This window comes from Oncorhynchus kisutch, linkage group LG2, assembly GCF_002021735.2.
Source record: "Oncorhynchus kisutch isolate 150728-3 linkage group LG2, Okis_V2, whole genome shotgun sequence".
NCBI lineage: Eukaryota > Metazoa > Chordata > Actinopteri > Salmoniformes > Salmonidae > Oncorhynchus > Oncorhynchus kisutch.
In genome coordinates, this window is record NC_034175.2 from 53,951,457 (window position 1) to 53,978,863 (window position 27,407).

General features: G+C 44.4%; 1 protein-coding gene across 2 annotated transcripts in view; it reads left to right on the top strand.

Moving 5' to 3' along the window:
* erbb4b (erb-b2 receptor tyrosine kinase 4b) overlaps positions 1-27,407 on the top strand; it is a 518,904-nt gene that overhangs the window by 241,550 nt on the left and 249,947 nt on the right. For both annotated transcript variants that reach the window (XM_031797546.1, XM_031797551.1), the window contains exon 2: positions 6,886-7,037. In XM_031797546.1, coding sequence (XP_031653406.1) covers positions 6,886-7,037 — 152 coding nt within the window. The remainder of the gene's footprint in view (positions 1-6,885; positions 7,038-27,407) is intronic.

Below are 27,407 nucleotides of genomic sequence, written 5' to 3' on the forward strand. Positions count from 1 at the left end.
TTTGCTCATCCGCCTAACATTAGTTCCTAATTCTGAAAATCACTCCCCTCTCGGTAGCTGGCTACTACGGGAAACCATATTCGATCAACTGGGTAAAACTTGCTCCAGCTAGCAGCCTAGTGCAAGTTGGTTTGAATAGCCATACTGTAGCTAGTTTGCCAGCTTGTTGATGAGGTTGTACTGCACCAAAGTTATGGGACTGTTCTCCTAAATCAGCATGTTTCTGACTCTGACAGGTTGCACTGTACCTCGCTACTTTGTAACATTTGGCCAACGTGATAACGTTGTAGAGAGCAGTCAGCTGTGCTGTAGAACTCGATACACTAATCACAGCAAACATATATGAAAACGAATTTGTGCATCAACTAGAACTTCACTACAGTAGCTAGCTAGCTAGAGGGAGTATTCAACATGAATTGTGTTAACTGGTTGTTAGCAGCCCTGCCTTTCGTTTCATATGGATTGATTTGAAACTGGGTCAGCCAGCAAGCAGACAGTAGCTAGCTAATGCATTAGGTAGCTAATTTTCATGCACAAATTGAATTTCAGAAATACTGATTCTACCACCACAAGACACCTTAGCTCAATGTAGACAGACAGATCAGTGCAGACGCTCGTCATGTTATCTGATGTGAGACAATGGGGTACACTCAAAATGGCTGTCAGTCCATCCATTATGCCATCATTGACTTGAAGGGAGACACCCTTTCTATTATTTCTATTTCTATGGTCTATGATCTGTGGTAAGCCTGCTGAAGACTCTCAGGGCATGTCATGCCAATTACTGTCCACTTTCCAAACTGCGTCCACCTCTGCGACTCTGAGGGCCCATACATCCCTGGAGCGAGAATTCTATAAACTGCTGAAACCCATTCACATGAGACCCATCTCACAGGATATAGTCTATAAGCTGCTCTATGGAGAGGTGGGGGACTGATAGAGGGTGAGATAAGAGAGAGAGTTGGAGAGAGTGATAGAGAGTGGGAAGAGACAGAGGGGGAAAGAGAAAGAAAACTTGGATTGACAGAGTGGAATAAGAGGTAGAGGGGTGATAGAGGGAGAGTGATGTAGACAGAGAGCAATACAGTGATGAAGAGAGCATGGGTAGAGAGAGAGAGAGCAAGAGAGAGAGAGAGAGAGTGAAGAGAGCATGGGTAGAGAGAGAGAGAGAGAGAGAGAGAGAGAGAGAGAAGAGAGTGAAGAGAGCATGGGTAGAGAGAGAGAGAGAGAGAGAGTGAAGAGAGCATGGGTAGAGAGAGAGAGAGCAAGAGAGAGAGAGAGAGAGAGAGAGAAGAGAGCATGGGTAGAGAGAGAGAGAGCATGGGTAGAGAGAGAGCAAGAGAGAGAGAGAGAGAGTGAAGAGAGCATGGGTAGAGAGAGAGAGAGCAAGAGAGAGAGAGAGAGAGAGAGAGAAGAGAGAGAGAGAGAGATGAGAACATGGGTAGAGAGAGAGAGCAAGAGAGAGAGAGAGAGAGAGAGAGAGAGAGAGAGAGAGAGAGAGAGAGAGAGAGAGAGAAGAGAGCATGGGTAGAGAGAGAGAGAGCAAGAGAGAGAGAGAGAGAGAAGAGAGCATGGGTAGAGAGAGATCAAGAGAGAGAGAGAGAGAGAGAGAGAAGAGAGAGAGAGTGAAGAGAGCATGGGTAGAGAGAGAGAGAGAGAGAAGAGAGCATGGGTAGAGAGAGAGAGAGCAAGAGAGAGAGAGAGCAAGAGAGAGAGAGAGAGAGTGAAGAGAGCATGGGTAGAGAGAGAGAGAGAGAGAAGAGAGCATGGGTAGAGAGAGAGAGCAAGAGAGAGAGAGTGAAGAGAGCATGGGTAGAGAGAGAGAGAGAGCAAGAGAGAGAGAGAATGGAGAGAGGAGAGCATGGAGAGAGAGAGAGAGAGAGAGAGAGGAGAGCATGGATAGAGAGAGAGCGAGAGAGAGAGACAGAGAGACAGAGGGGTGGAGGGATTATTCAATGTCACACAGGGAGAGCAGATCAGCACCGCTTCTTATCTGGAGATGATAGCAGAGAAAGCAGACCCTTTCACATCCAACCTTCTCTTTCACTCATTTAGATTTTCCATCTGTTTTTCTTCTCTCACCACAGCAGGAAACACACTCTACGTGACTGGTTGAAGTATGTGGTGGTTTCCTCCAAGTGTACATGTCATGTTTATGCAACTGTTTCCTTCTATGGTTATGGTGCAGTTTGGGAGTAGGGTTGGACAGTTTCTACACTAAGTGTGATATTAAGCAGTATGTTTCAGTGTCAGAGGTGATCACCAGCAGCTTGGTTTCACTTGGTTTCCAAACCATATTGCTCCTGGACAGGAAGTGGTAGGACTTATGGGGAAATGCTAGAGGTTTGTTTGTGTGGGCTTGAGTGAATGAGAGGGAAAGTGTCTCATTTATTTGATTATAGCTGCATGACACTTGAGATGGGCCAAAGATAATTATGATGTTCTGGAATTGAATCCATAGAAAAGGTTATTTGGCATAATAATATAATTGACATAATTATATTTGGGCTTATCTGCCCCTATATGGTTTTTGTGATTGAATTGAATGAGGTCTGTTAGCATGCCAAGGGAAAGCAGACTTTTAGTTCTGCCAAAAACAAAAATATGAATCAATCAGTGTCATCATAGATTTTCTACGTTGAGAGGGATGCTAGAGTAGATTGCATTTCTATTCATGATTTTATCATGCAGCATTTGTCTGTTTACACATCACAGTTTTACAGTGAACATGATTTAACACAGAAACTGTTTGAATAGCTGATGAAGCTCTTTGATGTTGATATTTACTGAGGGATACAGTTGCATGCTTATTTCTAAAGATGTCTAAACTACACTGTGCACTGTAGATTACCTGAGAGAAAAGGGAGGGAATCAAAGAGATGAAGCATTGAGTTGTATTGAGTTTAATATTACATTATTGCAATTTTCAACCATATTCCATGGCAATAAGGTGTCTTTATAATTAATGCAAAAATACCCCATCCTCCAAGGCTCTAAGCCTTGGTTAACAAACAGCCTTGTGTAAATTTATGTGAAACATATTTAATGTTATTTTATTGCACACAGCAAGGCTACTATCAAACCGATATAGATACCCACACAGGCAAACACAGACACGCCTGAAACAGACATGCATATTTTTTTTTTTACCGCAGGCTTCTAATCCTGCTATTAGTTAAGTATATGAAGAAATCCCATATTGAGATTCATTGCCTCAATCCATCATTTCTGGAATGGAAATCAATCCTCTGAAGACGAGGAGGAACGGGGGTGGGGGATAAAGACATAGATATGAAGACATTGGGTTCCTCTGAATGGGAATCCACGCTTTAGGGGGAGAATCTCCTCTGTGTAAGTGTGTGCCAGCTGTACTTCTGAGAGAGAGAGAAATACAATGTATTATTTATTTCTGCATGTAACATGCCTTCACAAGTCACCATGCACTCTGTTCTACCTGTGTCTTTTGTTCACATGTACTTCCCAGCATCCAACCAGGTTTATACAGGTGGCTTTGCTGTCGTTCACTGGGCAGTCAACACCATGTCGGGCTTACATGGCGATATAGGCTTCCATTATAGATACTGTAGGCTTCCATTACAGATACTGTAGACTTTCATTACCGATCACTGATAACTCAGTAATTACCACTTTGCAGAACTGAGTATGTGATGTTGTATGTGATGTACAACAGCATTTTGAGTTGACCGTACTCAAATCATTTAGCTGGATTGCCATTAAGGTTTCATAACGGAATAATAACCATTCAATCTCAGTGAAACGTTGTGTCTATGTGTCGGGGGGGGGGGGGGGGGGGGGGTTATTGAAGTGTATGGAGATTTCTTTTTTGATGGCTGATGTTATATTATAAGCTGTCCTTTTCACTGGGAGACTGGCTGATGTTATATTATAAACTGTCCTTTTCACTGGGAGACTGGCTGATGTTATATTATAAACTGTCCTTTTCACTGGGAGACTGGCTGATGTTATATTATAAACTGTCCTTTTCACTGGGAGACTGGCTGATGTTATATTATAAACTGTCCTTTTCACTAGGAGACTGGCTGATGTTATATTATAAACTGTCCTTTTCACTGGGAGACTGGCTGATGTTATATTATAAACTGTCCTTTTCACTGGGAGACTGGCTGATGTTATATTATAAACTGTCCTTTTCACTGGGAGACTGGCTGATTTTATATTATAAACTGTCCTTTTCACTGGGAGACTGGCTGATGTTATATTATAAACTGTCCTTTTCACTAGGAGACTGGCTGATGTTATATTATAAACTGTCCTTTTCACTGGGAGACTGGCTGATGTTATATTATAAACTGTCCTTTTCACTGGGAGACTGGCTGATGTTATATTATAAACTGTCCTTTTCACTGGGAGACTGGCTGATTTTATATTATAAACTGTCCTTTTCACTAGGAGACTGGCTGATGTTATATTATAAACTGTCCTTTTCACTAGGAGACTGGCTGATGTTATATTATAAACTGTCCTTTTCACTAGGAGACTGGCTGATGTTATATTATAAACTGTCCTTTTCACTAGGAGACTGGCTGATGTTATATTATAAACTGTCCTTTTCACTGGGAGACTGGCTGATTTTATATTATAAACTGTCCTTTTCACTAGGAGACTGGCTGATGTTATATTATAAACTGTCCTTTTCACTAGGAGACTGGCTGATGTTATATTATAAACTGTCCTTTTCACTGGGAGACTGGCTGATTTTATATTATAAACTGTCCTTTTCACTAGGAGACTGGCTGATGTTATATTATAAACTGTCCTTTTCACTAGGAGACTGGCTGATGTTATATTATAAACTGTCCTTTTCACTAGGAGACTGGCTGATGTTATATTATAAACTGTCCTTTTCACTAGGAGACTGGCTGATGTTATATTATAAACTGTCCTTTTCACTGGGAGACTGGCTGATGTTATATTATAAACTGTCCTTTTCACTGGGAGACTGGCTGATGTTATATTATAAACTGTCCTTTTCACTAGGAGACTGGCTGATGTTATATTATAAACTGTCCTTTTCACTAGGAGACTGGCTGATGTTATATTATAAACTGTCCTTTTCACTGGGAGACTGGCTGATGTTATATTATAAACTGTCCTTTTCACTGGGAGACTGGCTGATGTTATATTATAAACCTTTTCAATTGGCATAGGGTGCCATTTGGGACACAACCTGCGCATCCCACAATACCTGACATCTCATCACGGTACCCTGAGGCTATAATAACTGTTTATTACCTGGAAACCCTATATTATGATCCCCCTCCTCCCTCCTCCATCTATACCAATGTTAACCGTTATTGAAAACACCCAGGCCTCATTGTATATTACCACATCACACCTGATCTGCATGCTAGCTCTGTTTGATACCTGCCTCTCCCTTGCTTTGGTTGTGTCCCAAATGGCATCTTATTCCTATGGGGAATAGGGTATCATTTTGTACGCATCTCTTTACTCTTCGGTGAGATCTGTATGCTCCCTCTGCCTCTTGTAATCTAATATCATGTGAGGAGGAATTGTTGGAACAAGATCTCATTTGTCTTTATAGCCCAATGTTGCCTTGAAGCTGATTCTTCTGTTTCTCATCCATCCATTTTCTGAGAGGTAATGGAGGGGAAATAAATAGGAAATCAAATGAAAGTTGGCTTTCACAGTACTGCTAATACAACAAGGGGGTATGAGTTGAGTTTAGCAAGGAGTAGAGGTTGACTTCTTTTGATTGATTTCTCTGAGGGGAAGTGTGAGCTAAACGTTTAGAAAAGAAGGGAAATACAAAGAACTGCCAGACAGAGAGAGAGAGAGAGAGAGAGAGAGAGAGAGCACAGATCACAGAGACAGGGTTCTCAGAATGGTACATACAATTGAGGTAAGATAGTTGAGGGGAGCTGTCTTGGAGGAGACAGGTGTGTGTGTGTTTAGAGTAAACAGGTGTGTGTGTTTGTTTCCTATGGTGGTGTGTGGCAGTTCATGGGTGACTGTGTGACAACTCTGAGAGGATTCTGCCACCCCTGTCAAGGCGATAGCTCCCCTGTCAACCGTGAAGTGGCTAGAAACAGCCCACAGTGACAACATGGCTAGGGTTGAATGGTAATGTGGGAGAAGGCAGTGTCTTCATCCCAAATCGCTTCCTGTTCCCTTTATATTGCACCATTGTTTTTACCGGTCCTATGGACCTAGTCAAAAATAGTTCACTATATAGGGAATAGGGTGCCATTAGGTAAACACACTCTCTTCGCTGTATCTCTCTAAAAAGAGTGCAGGTGGGGCTGTATTATTGATGTTAAATATGGCAGTATTTTGCATAACCTTTTACTCACCTCTGAATGGAAAGGTCCTTATTCATGTGGCAATGGAGGTTATGACATGTTTCTTAGAACTGCTGCCTCACCTCTTTACTGATGGACCAAGCACCACTTAAGCCCACAGTGTGCGTGTGCGTGTGCGTGAGTGAGTGAGTGAGTGAGTGAGTGAGTGAGTGAGTGAGTGAGTGAGTGAGTGAGTGTGTGTGCGTGTGCGTGTGCGTGTGTGTGTGTGTGTGTGTGCGCATGTGCGTTCAATTGTGCTTTGTTGTAATTTTGTGTTGTTTTGGGGTGTTTTGCGGTGTTTTGGGCTGTCCTCTGGGCGGTAGCAGCAGCAGCAGCTGACAGGGCAGATGTCTCCTGTCTTAGTGGGGATAAAAGGTGTTTGATGGGTGGAAAAGACAGGCTTTAATTACATAGCAGTAGCCTGGACACACACTAACGGGGACTCATCTGTCCACTGGGCCTCAGGGGCTTCCTGTACACACAAACACACACACATGAACACATAGCTAACATACCTCCTCCTCTCTCCTCTTTCTTTCTGCAGTATGCGCCGGCACAGAGAACAAGCTGAGTACTCTGTCAGACCTGGAGCAGCAGTACCGCACCCTAAGGAAGTATTATGAGAACTGTGAGGTGGTGATGGGGAACCTGGAGATCACCAGCATCGATCGCTCCAGAGACCTCTCCTTCCTCAGGGTAAGACCGGACACTACAATCCCTTCTTAGCTTTTCACTGTATTTCTTCCCCAACTATTTAGCGTTTAATCTTAGACCTCTCCTTCTTTAGGGTAAGACCCAACTTACACATCAGTATTAGAATCACGACTTGGACAATCTGTTCTGGAATCACACCTCACGTTGTTGAACATTTCAGTGTCTATTCAATTCACTTTGGAACCAGTCATTGTCCACTCAACTTTGTTGGTCTGACATGGTTTTACTTTTAGGTCTTCTCTTACCAATCAGCTAGGCTGTCTGTGACAGTCAGACCGTCATCCTCTCTAACTCTGATCTCTAAATAACAAACACTGATTGTCTCCATGCTCCCTTCTGCTTGCTGTGAGACTTCCTGGAAGTATGATGACCTGATTCTTTTTCGCGAATTCAACACAATCCATAGCCTCTTTGATTAGAGATTTAGAATACATAATAATCAAATGGTTTGTTTGGGATTGATTGTAGGTTAGATGAGGGACCAGTGGTGCAATTGCTTAAATGACCCAAAACACGCTCACTCACACACACTTACATACACATGCACACTCACACACACTTACATACACATGCACACTCATACACACTTACATACACATGCACACTCACACACACTTACATACACATGCACACTCACACACACTTACATACACATACACATGCACACTCACACACACTTACATACACATGCACACTCACACACACTTACATACACATGCACACTCACACACACTTACATACACATGCACACTCACACACACTTACATACACATACACATGCACACTCACACACACTTACATACACATGCACACTCACACACACTTACATACACATGCACACTCACACACACTTACATACACATGCACACTCACACACACTTACATACACATGCACACTCACACACACTTACATACACATGCACACTCACACACACTTACATACACATGCACACTCACACACCCTCTGAGGCCAAGTGAAATAATGATGTGTTAGTGGGGGGTTGGAGGCAGGTCAGTGAACTGCTCTACATGAGTTGCTAAAAGTAGTGAACTAGATGGACTATATAGAATAAGGTACCATTTGAGATGCAGCACAAGATTTCAGTCCATTTGGGAGAATTGGAGGGGGGGGGGGTTACCCTGTTGTGCTGACTGCATTATTGTGTGTGTTGGGTTGTAATGGGGTGGTTTGGCTGGGTGGTTGTCTGAACCCTAAGCACTTTATGAGATGGTGCTTTAATGTAGTGGTAGGAAACCCAATCTCCAGCAAGGCCAGAGAGGACTTGGCCTCAAATGGATTTAGCATTGATTCAGTGATCAATGTTTAGACAGAGTCACCTAATCAAGTTTACCAGGTCTATGTGTTACGATTCAGAAATTACATTGCAAAAGTAGGTGACTATTCTAAAAATGGCTTTGATCAATTGCTTAAATACTTTTGAATCCGTGTTTGTTAATGAAAACCCTCAGTGATACGTGTTTAGTATTTTTGTGTTGAAACAGTCTTCCTCTTATGTAAAAGCTGTGTATCTGTGTGGCCACCAGCATCAAGGCATAACACAGTACTGTTTTACATAACAAAACAAAACAGAAGAATTTAAGCCCTTCTGTGTTCCTCTAAACAACAATGTCGACCACTATATCGCCTTACCCCCCGCAATGAAAAAGCAAATGCCAGAGTGTGGCGTGCTGTGGAGGAGAGCGGTGGAGAGTGCAGTGTTACCGTTGGCCCCCTACAGAGTTAACAGGTAATGGGATACTGCTCAACATTGTGAGTATGAGAGGGAAGCAATGTGCTGGGTAAGACAGTACGATTATCGTTAGTCTCTGCTACAAAGCTACAATCCTACTCAGAAAAATCAGTTCAAAGTTCAATTTAGCTCTTTGTATGCTGCAGTTTGCCATTGCAGAACTCACGGGATGCATCGAGTGACAGGGTTTAGAACCTTGGTTACAAGCCTTGCTAGAATACGCTGTCATTTCCTTACATGACCATATAACAGAGGCTGGTTGCTGTTCGTTTACAAAATGGCCCCCCGTGGCGCTGTGCATGTGCCAAGGCTTCACAATTAACCAGGGTTAATTGAACATACTAATTCGAAACACAGGGTGCCAAGCAGCACGGGAGCAGGGAGGAGGGCAAGGTAATGTGTGTATTTTTGGGTTGTTAAGATTATTATTATTTTAAAACACATTAATAATGTGCCATCCCTGGGGCAGCGGAGGAGGAGGAGGAGGAGGAGGAGGAGGAGGAAAACTTCACCTTGAGGTGTAGGAGAGGGGAGAGGAGAGGGAAATAAAACCTAGCTAGAAGCTTCTTTCCTTCCTGCATGGTGGCCAGGGAGTCTGAGCAGTGTGTTTGGCTGGGTGGCTGGCTGTCTACTGGGTGATTGAAAATGATGCCTGTGCTTTGCCTCCCTTTTAAAGATAGCCAGAGATGGATGGCTGCATCCCAAGCCCCCTGAACAGCTTTAGCAGTAAATAGAGTCCATCTTCTAAACCTCATCCATACCTCTGATGAATCAAGACCCAGCTATAAGATTAATAACTGGAATTCTGCCCCAAGATCATTAGATTTTCTTCTGTGTGTATTTTGTGTATGTGTGTTGAATCCGACTTGTGTGTGAAAGTGTGTTTCTCGTCAGCAAAATGCAAGAAATCTTGCAGCACATTTAATTTCCACATGATGGCTCAGAGAGGTAACACTTAGATCACTTTCTATGGCACCTTCATTCAGTTGGATGGGCAGGATATGATCCAGTAATCCATCTGAGAAGGCCTTCACCGTTCCCTGACCCTGACGTCACAGTCTCCTTGTAGCCACAGTCACAAGATCTACAACTCTACCGCATTCCTTTACATCTTGCGTAGGTTGCTTGGCTCACTAGCTTAACATGTTATAAACAGTATAATAAGACATGATTAAGTTTCCTACATGCTTATAACAACTAATAAAGCATTGTGCCTGCAGGCTGTACGTATAGCTTTACCGCTAGAAGTCACCACTTCATAGCACAAAGCCCTCCAACTCTCCCAACCTATCAGTCCCCTGCCTGGCTAATAGTGGCTCCCTGCCTTGTGTCTCTACTGTTAAATGGAGTGATGTGATTGGTGTCTTAAATGTCACCCTATTCCCTATATATTGTAGTGCACTACTTTTGACCAGGACCCATCAAACTTTTGGAATAGAATAGTGCACTATTTTAGGGAATAGTGTGCCATTTGAGACACAGTCCATGGTGTTAATTATACCACTATCATTGACAAACGGAAACTGTAAATATTTCCATTAGGTTTCACATCATTAGCTTGACGATTAGAGACTGGGAAGAAAAGAGGTGGCGGGTTGGAGGGGGTCTGATAAGAAATTCTCTCTCTCTCAAAAGTGCTATATAAACTTTGTATTATTACTCCCAGCAGCACATCATTCTCAAATTAAAACATAACTACATTGACATTACAACTCCATTTGAAAAGTAGTTAAGTGAGTATTATTTTATATTGTTTTATACATTGAGTGTACAAAACATTAACAACACCTGTTCTTTCCATGACATAGACTGACCAGGTGAATCTAGGTGAAAGCTATGACACCTTATTGATGTAGATATCTTCCATAGTATGAGCGCTAGTTCTATGCTTCCCATTCTTAAGTTTTGTTTTTGAGTCTATTACTTTCGGTTTTGTACAGCGGTTTAGATGGTACAATGATTCTCTACTGTATTCTTGCTTGTTTTGTTACATAAACTGAAATTAGATTTCTACAAAGCGCATCTCTAAATCCACTTCAATCAGTGTATAGGGGAGGAGACAGGTTCAAGAAGGATTTTTTAAGCCTTGAGACAATTGAGACATGGATTGTGTTCATGGGCGAGACAAAAGATCCTGTCACTTTGAACGGTGTATGGTAGTAGTTGCCAGGTGCACTGGTTTGTGTCAAAAACGACTGGGTTTTTCACAACAGTTTCCCATGTGAATCAAGAATGATCCCCCACCCAAAGGACATTCAGCCAACTTGACACAACTGTGGGAAGCATTGGAGTCAACACGGGCCAGCATCCCTGTGGAACGCTTTTGACACCTTGTAGAGTCCATGCCCTGACGAATTGAAGCTGTTCTGAGGGTAAACGTATTAGGAATGTTAGGAAGGTGTTCTTAATGTTTTGTACACTCAGTGTATATAGCACGAGACTGGGCTGATTGGGTTGTGGGTCGGGAACTTTAAAACAACATCATAATGGCCCTTACAGTAGCAGTCAGTCCCCTGGAGTTATTTTGACCCTGTGTGTTCCAGAGGACAGAGGTCAAATAGGGTTTAATGGGCCTGGAGAACACAGAGGAGCAGAGGAGTCATTTAAAGTAGTCTGTCCCCAGCCAGTCGCCTCTACTCAGGATAAGAGGAGCTGTCTGCATTAATGACAGCAGACACCTACCTCTATGCATCGAAATAGGGACATGATAAGAGTGAGACTTTGACCTGCATTTTCTTCTTACTCACCCTCCACCTCTTGTTTTGTGGGCCATCCTCTACCTATCCTGCAGCCTATGTCCTGATACAGCCTGGATGGGGAAGGAAAACGTACTCTCCCTCTTTCTCTCTCTCTCTCTTTTCCTCTCTCCCCCTCTCCTCCTCTTCTTCTCACTTTTTACAGGCTGGTTATTTGTCCCTCAGGCGTGGTTGGTTGGTGTATGTGTACTGCCTGGCTGGGCAGTTGCTAGGCTAGATGAGAGCAGAATACATCCCAACTGGCATGCTATTCCCAACATAGTGCACTACATTTGAACATACAGGGCCCATAGAGCACTGGTCAAAAGGAGTGCACTTTTTAGGGAATAGGGTGCCATTTGGGACACAGCTCAGATTACGTTCCCCTGTTCCTCAGCACCCTTCATTATTAATGAAGACTGATGAAGTGTTGGCGAGCTCCTGTCTTTGAGGCGCGCCTAGATTGGATTGACAATCGCTATTAGCGTGCTCGCAAGTTCATTTCCATCACTTTAATATGACATGAATAAGGACAGAGAGAGAGAGATAACCCTGCACAAAGAAAGAGGGAGGGAGAGAGCTTGAGACTGAGAGAGTGAGAGACCGTGAGACCGAGAGAGAAAGAGCGAGAGAGAAAGAGCGAGAGGCCGAAAGACAGAGAGAGCGAGACCGAGAGAGGGGGAGAGAGAGAGAGAGAAAGAGAAGGGGAGAGAGTGAGCGAGAGAGAGCGAGAGAGAGATGGAGAGCTAGAGAGAGATTGATAGGGAGAGAGAAAGAAAAAGAGAGAAAGAGCGAGAGAGAAAGAGCGAGAGAGAGAGAAAGAGCGAGAGAGAGAGAAAGAGCGAGAGATGGAAAGAGCCAAGGGAGAAAGAGCCGAGAGAGAGAGAGCGGGAGAGAATGAGAGAGAGCGAAAGTGAGACAGTGAGAGAGAGCGAGAGAGAGAAATAACTAGAGAGAGCGAAAGTGAGACAGTGAGAGAGAGCGAGAGAGAGAAATAACTAGAGAGAGCGAGAGAGAGAAAGAGCCGAGAGAGAGAGAGCCGAGAGAGAGAGCGAGAGAGAGAAAGAGCGAAAGAGAGAGAGAAAGAGCGAGAGAGAGAGAGAAAGAGCCAAGAGAGAAAGAGCCGAGAGAGAGAGAGCGGGAGAGAGTGAGAGAGAGCGAAAGTGAGAGAGAGAGAGAGAGAGGGAGAGAGAGCGAGAGAGAGGGCGAAAGAGAGCAAGAGAGAGAAAGAGTGTGAGAGAAAGAAAGAGCGAGAGAGAAAGAGCAAGAGAGAGAAAGAGCTGAGAGAGAGCGAGAGAGAGAGACCGAGAGTGCGAGAGAACGAGAGAGCAAGAGAGCGAGAGAGAGAGAGAAAAAGAGAGCGAGAGAGAGAGAGGAGGAGTGAGAGAGATCGAGAGAGAGAAAGAAAGAGCGAGAGAAAGAGTAAGAGAGAGAAAGAGCGAGAGAGAACGAGAGAGCGAGAGATGGAGCGAGAGAGAGCAAGAGAGAACAAGAGAAAGAGAGTGCGAGAGAATGACATCAAGAGAGCGAGAGAGAGAGAAAAAAAGAGAGAGAGAGATAAAGAAAGAAAGAGTGAGAAAGAAAGAGTGAGAGAAAGAGTGAGAGAGAAAGTGGGAGAGAGAAAGAGTGAAAGAGAAAGCAAGAGAGCGAGAGAGAGTGAGAGAGAGAACGAGAGAGAGCAAGTGAGCGAGAAAGAGCGAGAGAGAGAGAGACAGAGCGAGAGAGAAAGAGCGAGAGAGAAAGAGGAAGAGAGAAAGAGTGAGAGAGAGCAAGAATGTGAGAGAGCGAACGTGAGAGCGTGCGAGAGAGAGAGAAAGAACGAGAGAGAGAGAAAGAGAGAGAAAGAACGAGAGAGAGATAGAGCGAGAAAAAGAAAGAGCCGAGAGTGAGAGAGAGAGTGGGCGAGAGAGAGAAAGCTAGAGACAGCGAGAGAAAGCTAGAGACAGCGAGAGAAAGCGAGAGAGACAGAGAAAGAGAGAGGGAGAGAGTGAAAGAGCCGAGAGAGAACGAGCCGAGAGAGCGAGAGAGCGAGAGCGAGACAGAGTGAGAGTTAGCAAGAGAGCGAGAGAGAGAAATAGCTAGAGAGAGAAATTGTGAGAGAGAGAGAGATAGAGCTAGAGAGAGAAGGAGCGAGAAAAGGAGAGAGAAAAAGAGCGAGAGAGAGAAAGTGTGCGAGAGAGAGAGAGAGATAGATCTAGAGAGAAGGAGCGAGAGGATGAGAGAGAGAGAGATAGAGCTAAAGAGAGAAGGAGCGAGAGAGAGAGAGAGATAGAGCTAGAGAGAGAAGGAGCGAGAGAGAGCGGGGGGAGGCACTGAAGGCAATGTTGGAATTCTGTGTAGGCTCTAACTTTTTCTCTTGGATCTCAGTCTGCTGTCTGACTGATGGTGGTCAGGAAAGACACAGTTATAGGAGCTAAGCAGACAGAAGCAGAGAGATGCCTGATGCCACTATCCACTAGATTTATATTGATTCTCCCTGTTCTATATAGGGACACATTACAGCAGGCAAGGGGTGGTAGTATGAGGTAGGTGAGGGTGTCTGTGTGCTTGGTGACATTCGCTTTAAACCCTACTCCCTTGGAATGATTATTTAGAGAGCGATGTGAGATTTATGTCTGGGCCTTCGTGTGCTTCAGTGTGTGGTTATGTGTGCGTGCATGCTGTGTTTGTGCATGCGCGTGTGTGTGTATGCATGATGTGTTTGCACTTTCATGCGTACATGCGTCTGTCCCTGCTTGTGTGTGTGTGTAATCTTGCACAGTGCACAGTGCACAGTGCTGTATCAAGGTTTAAACGTTTTTTCCCAGGCTGACTGACAGATACATTTTCTCTCTGTGGCCCTGCTGGGTTTGGGGAGGCCATTCTATCCCCTGTCTGTCATGGCCCCGCTGCTGGAATAGATAGATAGTGGATAGATAGAGCGTGGAAATGAAAGAAGCGCCTCAAATTGCTTCTTCTTCCTTTACGTGATTTACTGGTTTGACTGTGTTGGCTGGAGCCACCCCGGAGATTCTCTCTCATGTTTTCTTGTTTTCCTTCTCATTCTCCTTCTCATTCTCTCTCTTTCACTCTGATGTAGCTCTTGTTCCCTCCCTCCCTCCCTCCCTCCCTCCCTCCCTCCCTCCCTCCCTCCCTCCCTCCCTCCCTCCCTCCCTCCCTCCCTTCCTTCCTTCCTTCCTTCCTTCCTTCCTTCCTTCCTTCCTTCCTTCCTTCCTTCCCTCCTTCCTTCCTTCCTTCCTTCCTTCCTTCCTTGTCATCCTGTCGTAGTTCTGGCATCCAGCCACTTGGGACAGTGATCAGATCACGTGGTGGTTGTCCAACCCTTCACCTGACAGCCCAGGTACAGCCAGTCACTCTATTGACAATCACCACTGTTGTGAACAGAGGTTTTGGTTGATGTCAATAACTAGCTCCTGCTCTCTGTTGACATAAGTTGCTGCTGTGTACGTCCCAAATGGCACCCTATTTCCGATATAGTGCACTACTTTTAACCAGGGCCTATAGGGAGATGTTCCAAAGTAGAGCACTATATAGGGAATAGGTTGCCATTTGGGACGCAACTTAAGTGTCAGGAAGATGCATGGCCCTGTAGTTCAGGCCTGGCTGGGACACAGTGTCTTCTCCTCTTCTCCCAGAAACAGCTAATGATGTTACACACCTTTGATTGACATCTTCATTAAAGGGCCATCCATCATGGTGGATGGCTAGGTTGGTTCCCGACCCCACCGGTTTGTGTACAGAGACAGGATTCAGGGGTGTCTGGACATGACGTCTAGACATTTAGAAGGGGACACTATTTATTTTTCCCTCTGTCTCTCTCGCTCTCACTCACTTGATCTATACTTCTCTCTGTCTCTTTCTCTCACCCTCTCTCTCAGTTCATCTCTCTCTCTTCTTTTCTGACCTCAGAGAGTAAAAAAGTGAAGTGATGGTGTCCATCACCTCGGGATGGAGGGTGTCCATCACCTCGGGATGGAGGGTTCAGCATGGTTTTGTGGTTTTGAGTCGATGCCACACAGGGGTAACGGGCCAGAAGGTCAGAGACAGATGCAGACAATGATCAGCTAGATGTAAATCAGATTTGAAAATGTTGATGCTGTATTTATAATACATGCAACACATTTTTCACCAATGGGTCTCTTTGCCAATGCACCATACGATTACAGACATTGTGCGCTGATCATTATGGTTTTCATTTTCAACAACACAATCAAGTAGAGTATGTCAATCTCGACTGACAGAAAATAATTCCCTCCCTACTCAGTATCGAAGGCTTGGTTTGACAATCTCCGAATGTAATTAAACTTATTAGGGTTTTGTAACGGATGTCTCTTTCCATGAATCAAATGGCTGTTGCAGAGTTTGGATGCTGGAATGGATGAACATGCTCAAGTAACCTAGCCTACAGGAGACTTTTGAAGTAGCCTAATCAGATTAAAACATTGAGGAATAGTTATGTGGATTGGAAAGGAGGCCGAACACGTGTTAAGCTTTCCTGATTAACTGCTGGGAGGGACCTGGGAGAACGATGATCTGCAACAAACAGCGCATCAGTATCTGAAGTAAAAATACAGCCAGACTGGCCTTTCTACTATCTGTCCAGAATAGACCCACACCTGAACCGATCCACATGGAGGGAAAGGAATAAAACACTCACATAACAGGGCTTTTGCGACATTATTCAAATGACATTTTCAGCCTTGAGTAGAATTGTTCTCAATTGTACTCACTTGAAAAGAATAAAGCCCGATTGGAGTTTGCCAAAAGATCTTTGCAGAAGGACACAATGGAGAGAGAGAGTGATACATGCCCAACCGTACACTGACACATCCACACACACAGAGACACGTACACAGAGAGAGCGATACAGAGAGGGACCGGTGGCTGCTCTTTGCTTATCACTGCAGAACACTGGCCAGTGAATAAAAGGAACCAGGAGAGAGAGAAAGAGAGAGAAAGGAGTAAAGGAGTACAAAAGGCCACCCCGCTCTGGACTGCCTTCTCAGACGTCTCCACACCGTATCTTACTCTCCTCTACTTCTCTCCTCCGTGTCGACGGACAAAAGGTGAACGACAGGGGAAGGAGAAGTTTCACGAGGCAAATTGAAATCAATTTCTACAAAAGCATGTCTGCCTCAGCTGGAGGAGCCAGGATAGCTGTTCAGGGCTGATCTGTGTCTGAGCTAGCCTGGCCACAATAGGCTGAGTGACCCGGCCATGTCCTTCATTAGCCTAGCTATGCTGTGATAAAAGGACTCTGAAAACAGGCACAGCATATCCTCCGCTTTATTCTGTTCGTCCATTTTTTAATTCACTGTGGAACGTGGAGGAGACGTTAGAGATGTGATAAGAGAGAAAAGACCTTGAGCTTCTGAACCAAAGTATTTCATATCTGTCTGGAGGCGTGTCGCCTGTCTTTGTCTTTCTGTCTGTGTCTCGGACTGCATTCAAAAAGCGTCTCAGAATGGGATTGTCCACCCTGTCCATATTAATGTATTCATTATGAAAGATGAAACAGATCCTAGATAAGCACTCCTACTCTGAGACTATTTTGTGAACATGGGCCCTGTACTATGAGAGAGAGAGAGAGAGAGAGAGAGAGAGAGAGAGAGAGAGAGAAAGAGAGAGAGAGGGAAAAAGATAGAACATTTGTCATCTTAAATTATATTTTGTCTTTTTATAGTATCTCTGTCGTGTAGCTTCTACTCTGCGTCTGTCTCTAGGACTGTAGATGGAGGAAGAGAAGTGCTTTGTCTTATAGTTTCTTTGCCTAGTGGCCTCTTTCTGAGTCTTTTATTAAACATAGTATCACAGTCCAGTTGTGTGTCTGTTTCCAGGACTGTAGTTTGAGATTGTAAGGTGTTGTCTTCTCATAGTATCTCTGTCCGATTGCATCTCTTTCACCATGGCAGCTTAATGATGCAGATGGAACCTGGAAGTGGTTCTCTGAACCCAGCCCTGACCTATTCTCTCTCTGAGTAATGATCTCTCTCTCTCTTTATTCAATTCAAGGGGATTTATTGTCATTGGAAACATATGTTTACATTGCCAAAGCAAGTGAAATGGATAAAGAAAATAAACAATAAAAAATGAACAGTAAATATTACACTCACACAAGTTCCAAAAGATTAAAGACATTTAAAATGTCATATTATCTCTTATACAGTGTTGTAACAATGTGAAAATAGTTAAAGTAAATAAACATAAATATGGGTTGTATTTACAATGTTGTTTGCTCTTCACTGATTGCCCTTTTCTTGTGGCAACAGGTCTCAAATGTTACTGCTGTGATGCAGACTGTGGTATTTCACCCTATTTGTTTTTGAATTCTTTGTGGATCTGTGTAATCTGAGGGAAATGTGTCTCTAATATGGTCATACATTGGGCAGGAGGTTAGGAAGTGCACCTCAGTTTCCACCTCATTTTGTGGGCAGAGTGCACATAGCTTGTCTTCTCTTGACAACCAGGTCTGCCTATGGCAACCTTTCTCAATAGCAAGGCTCTGCTTAGTGAGTCTGTACGTAGTCAGAGCGTTCCTTCATTTTGGGTCAGTCACAGGGGTCAGGTATTCTGCCACTGTGTACTTTCTGTTTAGGGCCAAATAGCATTCTAGTTTGATCAGTTTTTTTGTTAATTCTTTCAATGTGTCAAGTAAGGATCTTTTTGTTTTTTAATGAGTTGGTTGGGTCTAATTGTGTTGCTGTCCTGAGGATCTGTGAGGTCTGTTTGTGAACAGAGCCCCAGGACCAGCTTGCTTAGAGGACTCTTCTACATGTTATTCTCTGTAGGTGATGGCTTTGTTATGGAAGGTTTGGGAATAGCTTCCTTTCAGGTGGTTGTAGAATTTGATAATTAGCGGGTATTGGCCTCGTTATTTGTTGTTTTACATTGTACACAGAGGATATTTTTGCATAATTTTGCTTGCAGTCTCAATTTGGTGTTTGTCCCATTTTGTGATTTATTGGTTGGTGAGTGGACCCCAGACCTCACAACCATAAAGGACAATGGGTTCTATAACTGATTCAAGTATCTTTTGCCATATCCTAATTGGTTTGTCAAATGTTATGTTCCTTGTGATGGCATAGAAGGACCTGTGGCGCTGATGTTTAGGCCGAGGTATATATAGTTTGTGTGCTCTAGGGCAACGGTCTCTCGGTCTCTCTCTCTCTCTCTCTCTCTCTCTCTCTCTCTCTCTCTCTCTCTCTCTCTCTCTCTCTCTCTCTCTCTCTCTCTCTCTCTCTCTCTCTCTCTCTCTCTCTCTCTCTCTCTCTCTCTCTCTCTCTCTCTCTCTCTCTCTCTCTCTCTCTCTCTCTCTCTCTCTCTCTCTCTCTCTCTCTCTCTCTCTCTCTCTCTCTCTCTCTCTCTCTCTCTCTCTCTCTCATGATCAGTGCAAACTACGATCAGTTTAATCTGAAAGTCAAGATGAGACTATGTCCTGAGAATAGCTCTGCAGGACAAAGCAGATAAACATAGGAAATGCAGAATAATTATGTGGTGGGGAGGGAGGGGACAACAGCTGGGGCATGATGGATCATTTGATGGGGAATTCTTGAGCACTACAACGCTTGGCAGGCTGGCTGCTGTTGCCAACGGTGACAGAGAATCCATCTTGTTGTTTTATGCATGTGCGTCCGAGTGTATGCATCTGAGTGCGTGTGCATGTGCGCCTGCGTGTTGGTCGTCACACTGCCTGGTTGGTCGTTACACTGCCTGGCTAGGATTATGGATTGGTGGGATCCAGTCCCTCAGTATGGCCTCGTTTTAAATAACAGGCAACCGAGGGGAGAGAAGCTTTTGTCTTGTGGTAGAGCTAGTCTGCTTCCCAAATGGCACCCTATTCCCTGTAGTGCACTATTTGTGACCAGCAACCATAGGACCCTGGTCAAAACAAGTGCAATAAATAAGGAATATGGTGTCATTTGGGACGGAAACCTAGAGTGGAAAAGAGAGAGAATATATGAAACCATCAACCATCTTCATTGCATTAAATTAATCTCTTCTTATTTCTCCACTCCATTGGTCTTTATACATGGTGTCTCAAGTGGCACCATATTCACTATAGAGTGCGTTACTTTTGACTAAACTCAGCAAGAAAAGAAACATCCTCTCACTGTCAGCTGCGTTTATTTTCAGCAAACTTATGGTGTAAATATTTGTATGAACATAACAAGAATCAACAACTGAGACATAAACTGAACAAGTTCCACAGACATGTGACTAACAGAAATGGAATAATGTGTCCCTGAACAAAGGTGGGTTCAAAATCAGAAGTAACAGTCAGTATCTGGTGTGGCCACCAGCTGCATTAAATACTGCAGTGCATCTCCTCCTCATGGAGTGCACCAGATTTGCCAGCCATTTCGTGCTGTGGGATGTTACCCCACTCTTCCACCAAGGCACCTGCCGGACATTTCTGGGGGGAATGGCCCTAGCCCTCACCCTCCGATCCAACAGGGCCCAGATGTGCTCAATGGGATTGAGATCAGGGCTCTTCGCTGGCAGTGGCAGAACACTGACATTCCTGTCTTGCAGGAAATTACGCACAGAACGAGCAGTATGGCTGGTGGCATTGTCATGCTGGAGGGTCATGTCAGGATGAGCCTGCAGGAAGGAGGAGGATGTCTTCCCTGTAACACACAGCATTGAGATTGCCTGCCATGACAACAAGCTCGGTCCGATGATGTTGTGACACACCGTCCCAGACCATGACGAACCCTCCACCTCCAAATCGAGTACAGGCCTCGGTGTAACACTCGTTCCTTCAACAATAAATGCCAATCCGACCATCACCCCTGGTGAGGTAAAACCACGACTCGTCAGTGAAGACCACTTTTTGCCAGTCCTGTCTGTTCCAGCGACGGTGGGTTTGTGCCCATAGGCGATGTTGTTGCCGGTGATGTCTGGTGAGGACCTGCCTTACAACAGGCCTACAAGCCCTCAGTCCAGCCTCTCTCAGCCTATTGCGAACAGTCTGAGCACTGATGGAAATGATTGTGCGTTCCTTGTGTAACTCGGGCAGTTGTTGTTGCCATCCTGTACCTGTCCCGCAGGTGTGGTGTTCGGATGTACCAATCCTGTGCAGGTGTTGTTACACATAGTCTGCCACTGCGAGGACAATCAGCTGTCTGTCTTGTCTCCCCGTAGCGCTGTCTTAGACGTCTAACAGTACGGACATTTATTGCCCTGGCCACATCTGCAGTCCTTATGCCTCCTTGCAGCATGCCTAAGTCAAGTTCACGCAGACGAGCAGTGACCCTGGGCATCTTTCTTTTGGTGTTTTTCAGAGTCAGTAGAAAGGCCTCTTTAGTGTCCTAAGTTTTCATAACTATGACCTTAATTGCCTACCGTCTGTAAGCTGTTAGTGTGCTTACAGACCAGTGCATGTTCATTAATTGTGTATGGTACATTGAACAAGCATGGGAAATAGTGTTTAAACCCTTTACAATGAAGATCTGTGAAGTTATCTAGATTTGTATTAATTATGTTCGAAAGACAGGGTCCTGAAAAAGGGACTTTTCTTTTTTTGCTGAGTTTATATAGGGAATAGGGCGCCATTTGAAATGCTCACAGCCAATGACTTCCCACATCATCAACTCCTCTTCTCAACTTCTCAATTTCACAGTGAAAACAACAGCTTGCATTGAGGCTCCTTATCACATGCTTCTAGGGGGTTGAGGGTGCTATTCCATTCATCATGACAACAGCGATATACATTGATCTTATTAGCTTATCCTCCTCCCCACAATGCTTTGCTCTCTCTTCAGCTCACCACACCAGCAGAATACTTTGTTGTTCTCTTCCTCAGTGTTTCACACACAGAGACCCCCCCCCCCACACACACACACACATTCACACACACATCTCTGATTCCCCCTCGCTGTGCGTTAACTAGTCACTGTTTGAATAAAAAGTCATTAGGATTACATAGCCATTTAGCTAAGTGACATTGGGTGTAATTGTACCATCCATCACATCCAGTGTAATAACACACTCGGAGGAGCTACATGTTGATTAGCCCTCGGCCAATTTCACTTGTGGACAGAAATAATGACTGAGGTGGGAGGGAGGGGGAGGGGGAGAGGTGGGGAGAGAGATGGTGAGGTCAGAGGCATTGACCCAAGGCCAAATTAACTTCAGGAAACAACAAACTAATAACATTGTTGTGGTGAGCTAAACTCGCGCTACCACTGGGCCTTTAATCTAACCTCTCTCTCTCTGTTTCCCTCTCGTCTGAGTGCTTTGCTTTCCACCTCTCAACTTCCAGTTGTCATTATAATTATGTTTCTTTTCTATATTACATGTTCTTCCTTTGCTCTCCACCCTGTCTAATGTCTGCCCCATGGACCCTGGTGAAAGTAGTGCACTATATGGGGAATTGGGTGCCATTTGAGACGCAGACATAGTATTTTGTCACGGCTTAATAAAGACAACCAGGGTGTGTAGTGTTCCTTCTTCCATTCCCTCCTTGGCCCTCTTCGTTTCAAGCCGACCCCCTGAAATCCAATTGCCTGGTTGTAATTACCACTGGAAGCAGGAATGGAAGCAGTCATTAATCAAGACAATGGATGCATCGAAGTGGCACCCTATTCCTTACGTAGTGCACTACTTTAAGCAAAGCACTATTCACTTCTGACCAGAGCCCCATTGGGTCCTGGTCTAAAGTAGTGCACTATATTGGGAATAGGGTGCATTTTGGACAAAGCCAAGTAGGAAGCATAGGGCATCAGCATTGTCTTGTTCTGTTCAGTAGCCCAAGCCCCCAACATTTTATTTAGGTATTAAAATCAACCCCTAAATTCCAACACATGATTTGAAGGGTGAGTGAATCCTACACTTTGCACAAGAGGTCCTACAATGACTTCTTCACCTGAGAGATATGTTCCATTTCTTTTCTTCTGTCCTCATTGTCGTATTCCTCCCTTGTGCTCTCTCTCTCTCTCTCTCTCTCTCTCTCTCTCTCCCTCACACACTCTCTAATTCACTTAATTAATTCATTGATTTCCCTTCCTCTTCTCTCCATCCTTCCTCTCTATGTTTAAGGAAGTCTTCAACACCACCTGCCCTAGGCCTGGATCAAAGCAAGGCTGTAATTGTAATTAATTACTCTTTAAGAAGATCTCTTACTTACTTACTTGTCTGCCTTTTGTCTATGGCCCAGAACACAATGGGGCTGATGGGGCCTCTTTGATTGGTTAAGAATAAGAACAAAAAAAAATATTTGATTGGTGGGCCAAGGGAGGAAAGCTTATTTGATTGGTTCATTTGTAAAAAATCATTTTTTATATGTGGGTGGAGGGGGGCGGGACACGTTAAGATCACTACAGGGTAATTAATGGGGTTGTAATGGAGATGGGAACATAACAGCGAGAGGCGGGCAGCAGCCGACCCTCTTGACGCCACAGTCTCTGTTAGTCCTTTCTTTAACCATGCAGAAGTAATATGCCTAATGGCCTCCCGCCCTCCACCTCGCCCATCTGTGAAAAGTTGAAACGCTGAAAAGACTTATTTTGAAACAGAAAAGGATGTAGTTTACTTGAAACAAAAGCTACCTAGACGGCTGAATAAAAGAGTAATGACGGAGAGGTTTTTCAAGGCTGGGTCTTTTCTTCTCTGCGAGATGAGACTAAGGAATTGAATTGCTCGTCAGCTAATGATTCTGTTTTATAGAGTTAATATCCCTCACCCTGACAATGTAATAGATAAAAGGAGAGGGCTGAAGTCAATGTAGTGGAGGGAGGGAGGGAGGGAGGGAGGGAGGGAGGGAGGGAGGGAGGGAGGGAGGGAGGGAGGGAGGGAGGGAGGGAGGGAGGGAGGGAGGGAGGGAGGGAGGGAGGGAGGGAGGGAGCGAGGGAGCGAGGGAGGGAGCGAGGGAGGGAGGGAGGGAGCACATGCAATCCAGAGAGAGAGCGAGACAGAGTGACATAAAGAGGGAGAAAGATTATACCTCTTTAGCTGTAAAATAAGTACAATGCATTGAGGGTGCTGGTGCCAGCTCCACCCCACTCCACTGTCCTCCTCATCATTTCAGAAATAAGAAAAGTACTCCTCTGGCACTAGGCAACATATTCCAAATAGAGAAGGTCAAGGTTTTCTGGTCTGGACTGGAGCAGAGCTGGTTGTGTTTGCCTCAGTGTGTGTGTGTGTGTGTGTGTGTGTGTGTGTGTGTGTGTGTGGGTGTGGGTGGAGTGGGATAACAGTAAAGGGACCTGTTTGTAAATCGTGATGGTGGTGTGGTGCCACCCCGGTCGCAACACTCTGAAAGTTGCAACCTTTAGAAGATTTGAAGTGTGTATGTGTGTGGACATACCTGCCTGTGTATGCGTGTGTTTCTGTCTGTTTGTGTGTGTGTGGAGTGGAGTGCTTCTCTCAGCAGGCAGGCAGTCAGGCCTGTGTTGCATTGTGCTGTAGTAAATCCAGCCCAGGGGACAGTGAGTCTCTGGATGCTGCCCAAATGGGACCCTATTCCCTATGTAGTGCACTATATAGGGAATATGGTGCCATTTGGGATGTAGTCTCTGTGTTAAAGGCTAATGCTCTACACCACCTAACATCACAGGGCCATGAAGAAACCCTCCCTCCCTGGGCTTATCAAATATCCCTATAATGCCTGATGAGAATACCATGCCCAAAGACACTCACACAGTCCACACACCTCCTGGGGCCATGTGTGGTAAAATGCTAGGTAGCTAAATACCATTAGACTAGACTACCCCCCTCATGGGGGATCCTGGGTCCATTTAAATTGCTAATGTTTTATGAAAGATGAATTTACAGTGAGCTGCATAAATTAGGCAGCAGTATTTTATTATTTGGAGGTGTTGGAATTGATTTAACTTCTGTTGAAATCTGCGCGAAAGGGTTTATTTGCAATCTGTCAGTTTCATCAGTTTATTATACTGAGAGTCATGTGGATAAAAGAGATGGCACAGTTTACACTGCTGACAGCCAAATCAATGCAGTGCTCTAATTCTGCTCTGAAACTTGAGCATCTTAATTAAACATGATTGTTAGCGTGTGAGAGAGGAGAGGATGGGTCGGTTGCCAAAGTCAACTCCTTGGGCTCCCTGCGCTGCTGCTCTGCGGTGGTGTGTGTGTGTGCGTGTGTGCATGTGTGTGTGTGTGTGTGTGTGTGTGTGCGCGCGCTTGTGAGCACCAGGACACGAAAGCCAACTGGGTCAAGGATCTGTATTCTCCATCCACCACACTGGTGAAAGATTGCTCCTTTATCTTCCTATTAATAGATTTTCTACATGATCACACATGGAGCCAAGTTTCTCTCAGTCTTTGTGAGTAGGAAATGTCCTCATGGAGTAACTCTGTTATGACACTGGCCTATGGCTTTCCCTTTATGGTATTGTCTTAAGATACTAGTTGTTTTATTAGATTAGATTTGTTTATTAGATAATGTTAAACATACACATAGATAAGTACACAAATATACATTCATAAATAAAATCATGACAAAAACTATTGAAAAAAATAATCAGTTGTGGTCCTGCATCCTTACGGCCAGAGGAGTGTCACTTTAACGTCTAAACACAACCCTCTCCTTCCCCGCTGTCTGGTCTCATACCACCTACCTGGAGTCCTCCTAGCTGGTTGTGACAGAGAGATGAATTCAGTCAGTGAGTCGACATGTGATGCCAAAAGAGGACTGGTGACCCCCCAGAGCCTGGTTCCTTTCTAGGTTTCTTCTTAGGTTTCTGCCTTTCTGGGGAGTTTTTCCTAGCCACCGTGCTTCTACATCTGCATGGCTTACTGTTTGGGGTTTTAGGCTGGGTTTCTGTATAGCACTTTGTGACATCGGCTGATGTAACAAGGTCTTTATAAATTCATTTGATTTGAAGCGCCCACCTCTGCTGTTGTCCTGCCTGCCCTCCCAAATGTATTGACCAGTGAGGGCTATCAACCTTTATTAGCTAATAATGTTGTTGTTACGGCCATTAAGTGTGGCCTAGCCTCAGCCTGGCCTGCAGCTTCCCTGGAGGTAGCTAGCCTAACAACCTGGCTGAGTCCCAAAAGGCACCCTATTCTCTATATAGTGCACTGCTTTTGACCAGGGCACATAAGGCTTTTTTGGTCACGGCCTAACGAGCTCACTGTGATGCTAACAGAGGCTAAAGAGGTAGGGCTGCGGCATGGCCCGTAGCTCAGCTTGATTTGACACCACACATGAAAGTGTCACTGTAGAGAAAGACACTCTGGATTAGCTATCTAATTAGGTACTGCCAATATAGTCTATAGGCCATGTGGCTTGCAACTCAGAGGCTGTCCGTGCGACCACCAAGGATATTCATGAAGCACTCCCGAACCAAATATATTCATGAAGCATTTTCACTTTTTCACACTATCAAATCTAAAGCAAATAAAGCCAATAATTAAAATCAAATCAAATGTATTTATATAGCCCTTCGTACATAAGCTGAGATCTCAAAGTGCTGTACAGAAACCCAGCCTAAAACCCCAAACAGCAAACAATGCAGGTGTAGAAGCACGGTGGCTAGGAAAAACTCCCTAGAAAGGCCAAAACCTAGGAAGAAACCTAGAGAGAAACCAGGCTCTGGGGGGTCACCAGTCCTCTTTTGGCATCACATGTCGACTCACTGACTGAATTCATCTCTCTGTCACAACCAGCTAGGAGGACTCCAGGTAGGTGGTATGAGACCAGACAGCGGGGAAGGAGAGGGTTGTGTTTAGACGTTAAAGTGACACTCCTCTGGCCTTAAGGATGCAGGACCACAACTGATTATTTTTTTCAATAGTTTTTGTCATGATTTTATTTATGAATGTATATTTGTGTACTTATCTATGTGTATGTTTAACATTATCTATGTGGGGTGGCCAGTCCTCTTCTGGCTGTGCCGGGTGGAGATTATAACAGAACATGGCCAAGATGTTCAAATGTTCATAAATGAATAGCATGGTCAAATAATAATAATCATAGGCAGAACAGTTGAAACTGGTCCATGCAACATCCAAAGAGAAAACTATGGTCACTCATTTCACTGTCCGAACTGTCCGCAAATGTAGTCAATAAAAGAGATACCTTCCCTAGACATAGCGAAGGCCTGAAGGTGTTTTTAGATTGCCACTGTGAAATATGCATCAAGGGGCATGGGGCTGTCTCTCTGGCTACTGCCCTGTTGTTGTTGTTCTGTCTGTTTTTGATGCACTGAGTGGAGAAGTATCTGTCCCTAATGGCACCCAATCCCTTATGTAGAGCCTCATAGGTCTCTGGTCAAAAGTAGTGCATTACATAGGTAATAGGGTGCCATTTGGGATGAAGAGAAAGGAGATGGAGATGATACATCTCTCTGAGACAGAGAACTATGCTTTTCCATCTTTCTTTCTCGTCAGTTTGGCCACAGCTGACTCATTCTGTAGATGACGTTAGTCTACCGGCGTATAACCTAAAAACAATCAAGAAAGGAAAATATATTTGTTGGGTTTGTTGTGTTGCTATAAAGGAAGATCTTTCTGCTGGGTCGTGTGCCATGCACATGTGGGCTTGTTGCAGAGCTAATGGAGGGACGAACTGTAATTGTGATAGATGGAGACATTAGAGAAACAGGATTCCTTGGTTTTGATGCACCAGTCGGTCATACTCAGCTGAAACTCACGGAATATAAAACACAAGCTTGATATTGCTGAAAGAGCAATCGAGTTGAAGAGTTGAAAAGTATGTGCCGCTACGTTACCTCACCTAGATGAGGTACATTTTGGAGTGGTGTGATTTTGTGTCGATGGGGATAGAGTTGGGCCATTGGCAATACTGTTGTTGGTCATTCTATTGCTGTCAGAAGTATTTTTTTATTATGTTATCAGTATCTTCTTTACATGGTGATCGGTCATTTGCTAAGGATGAC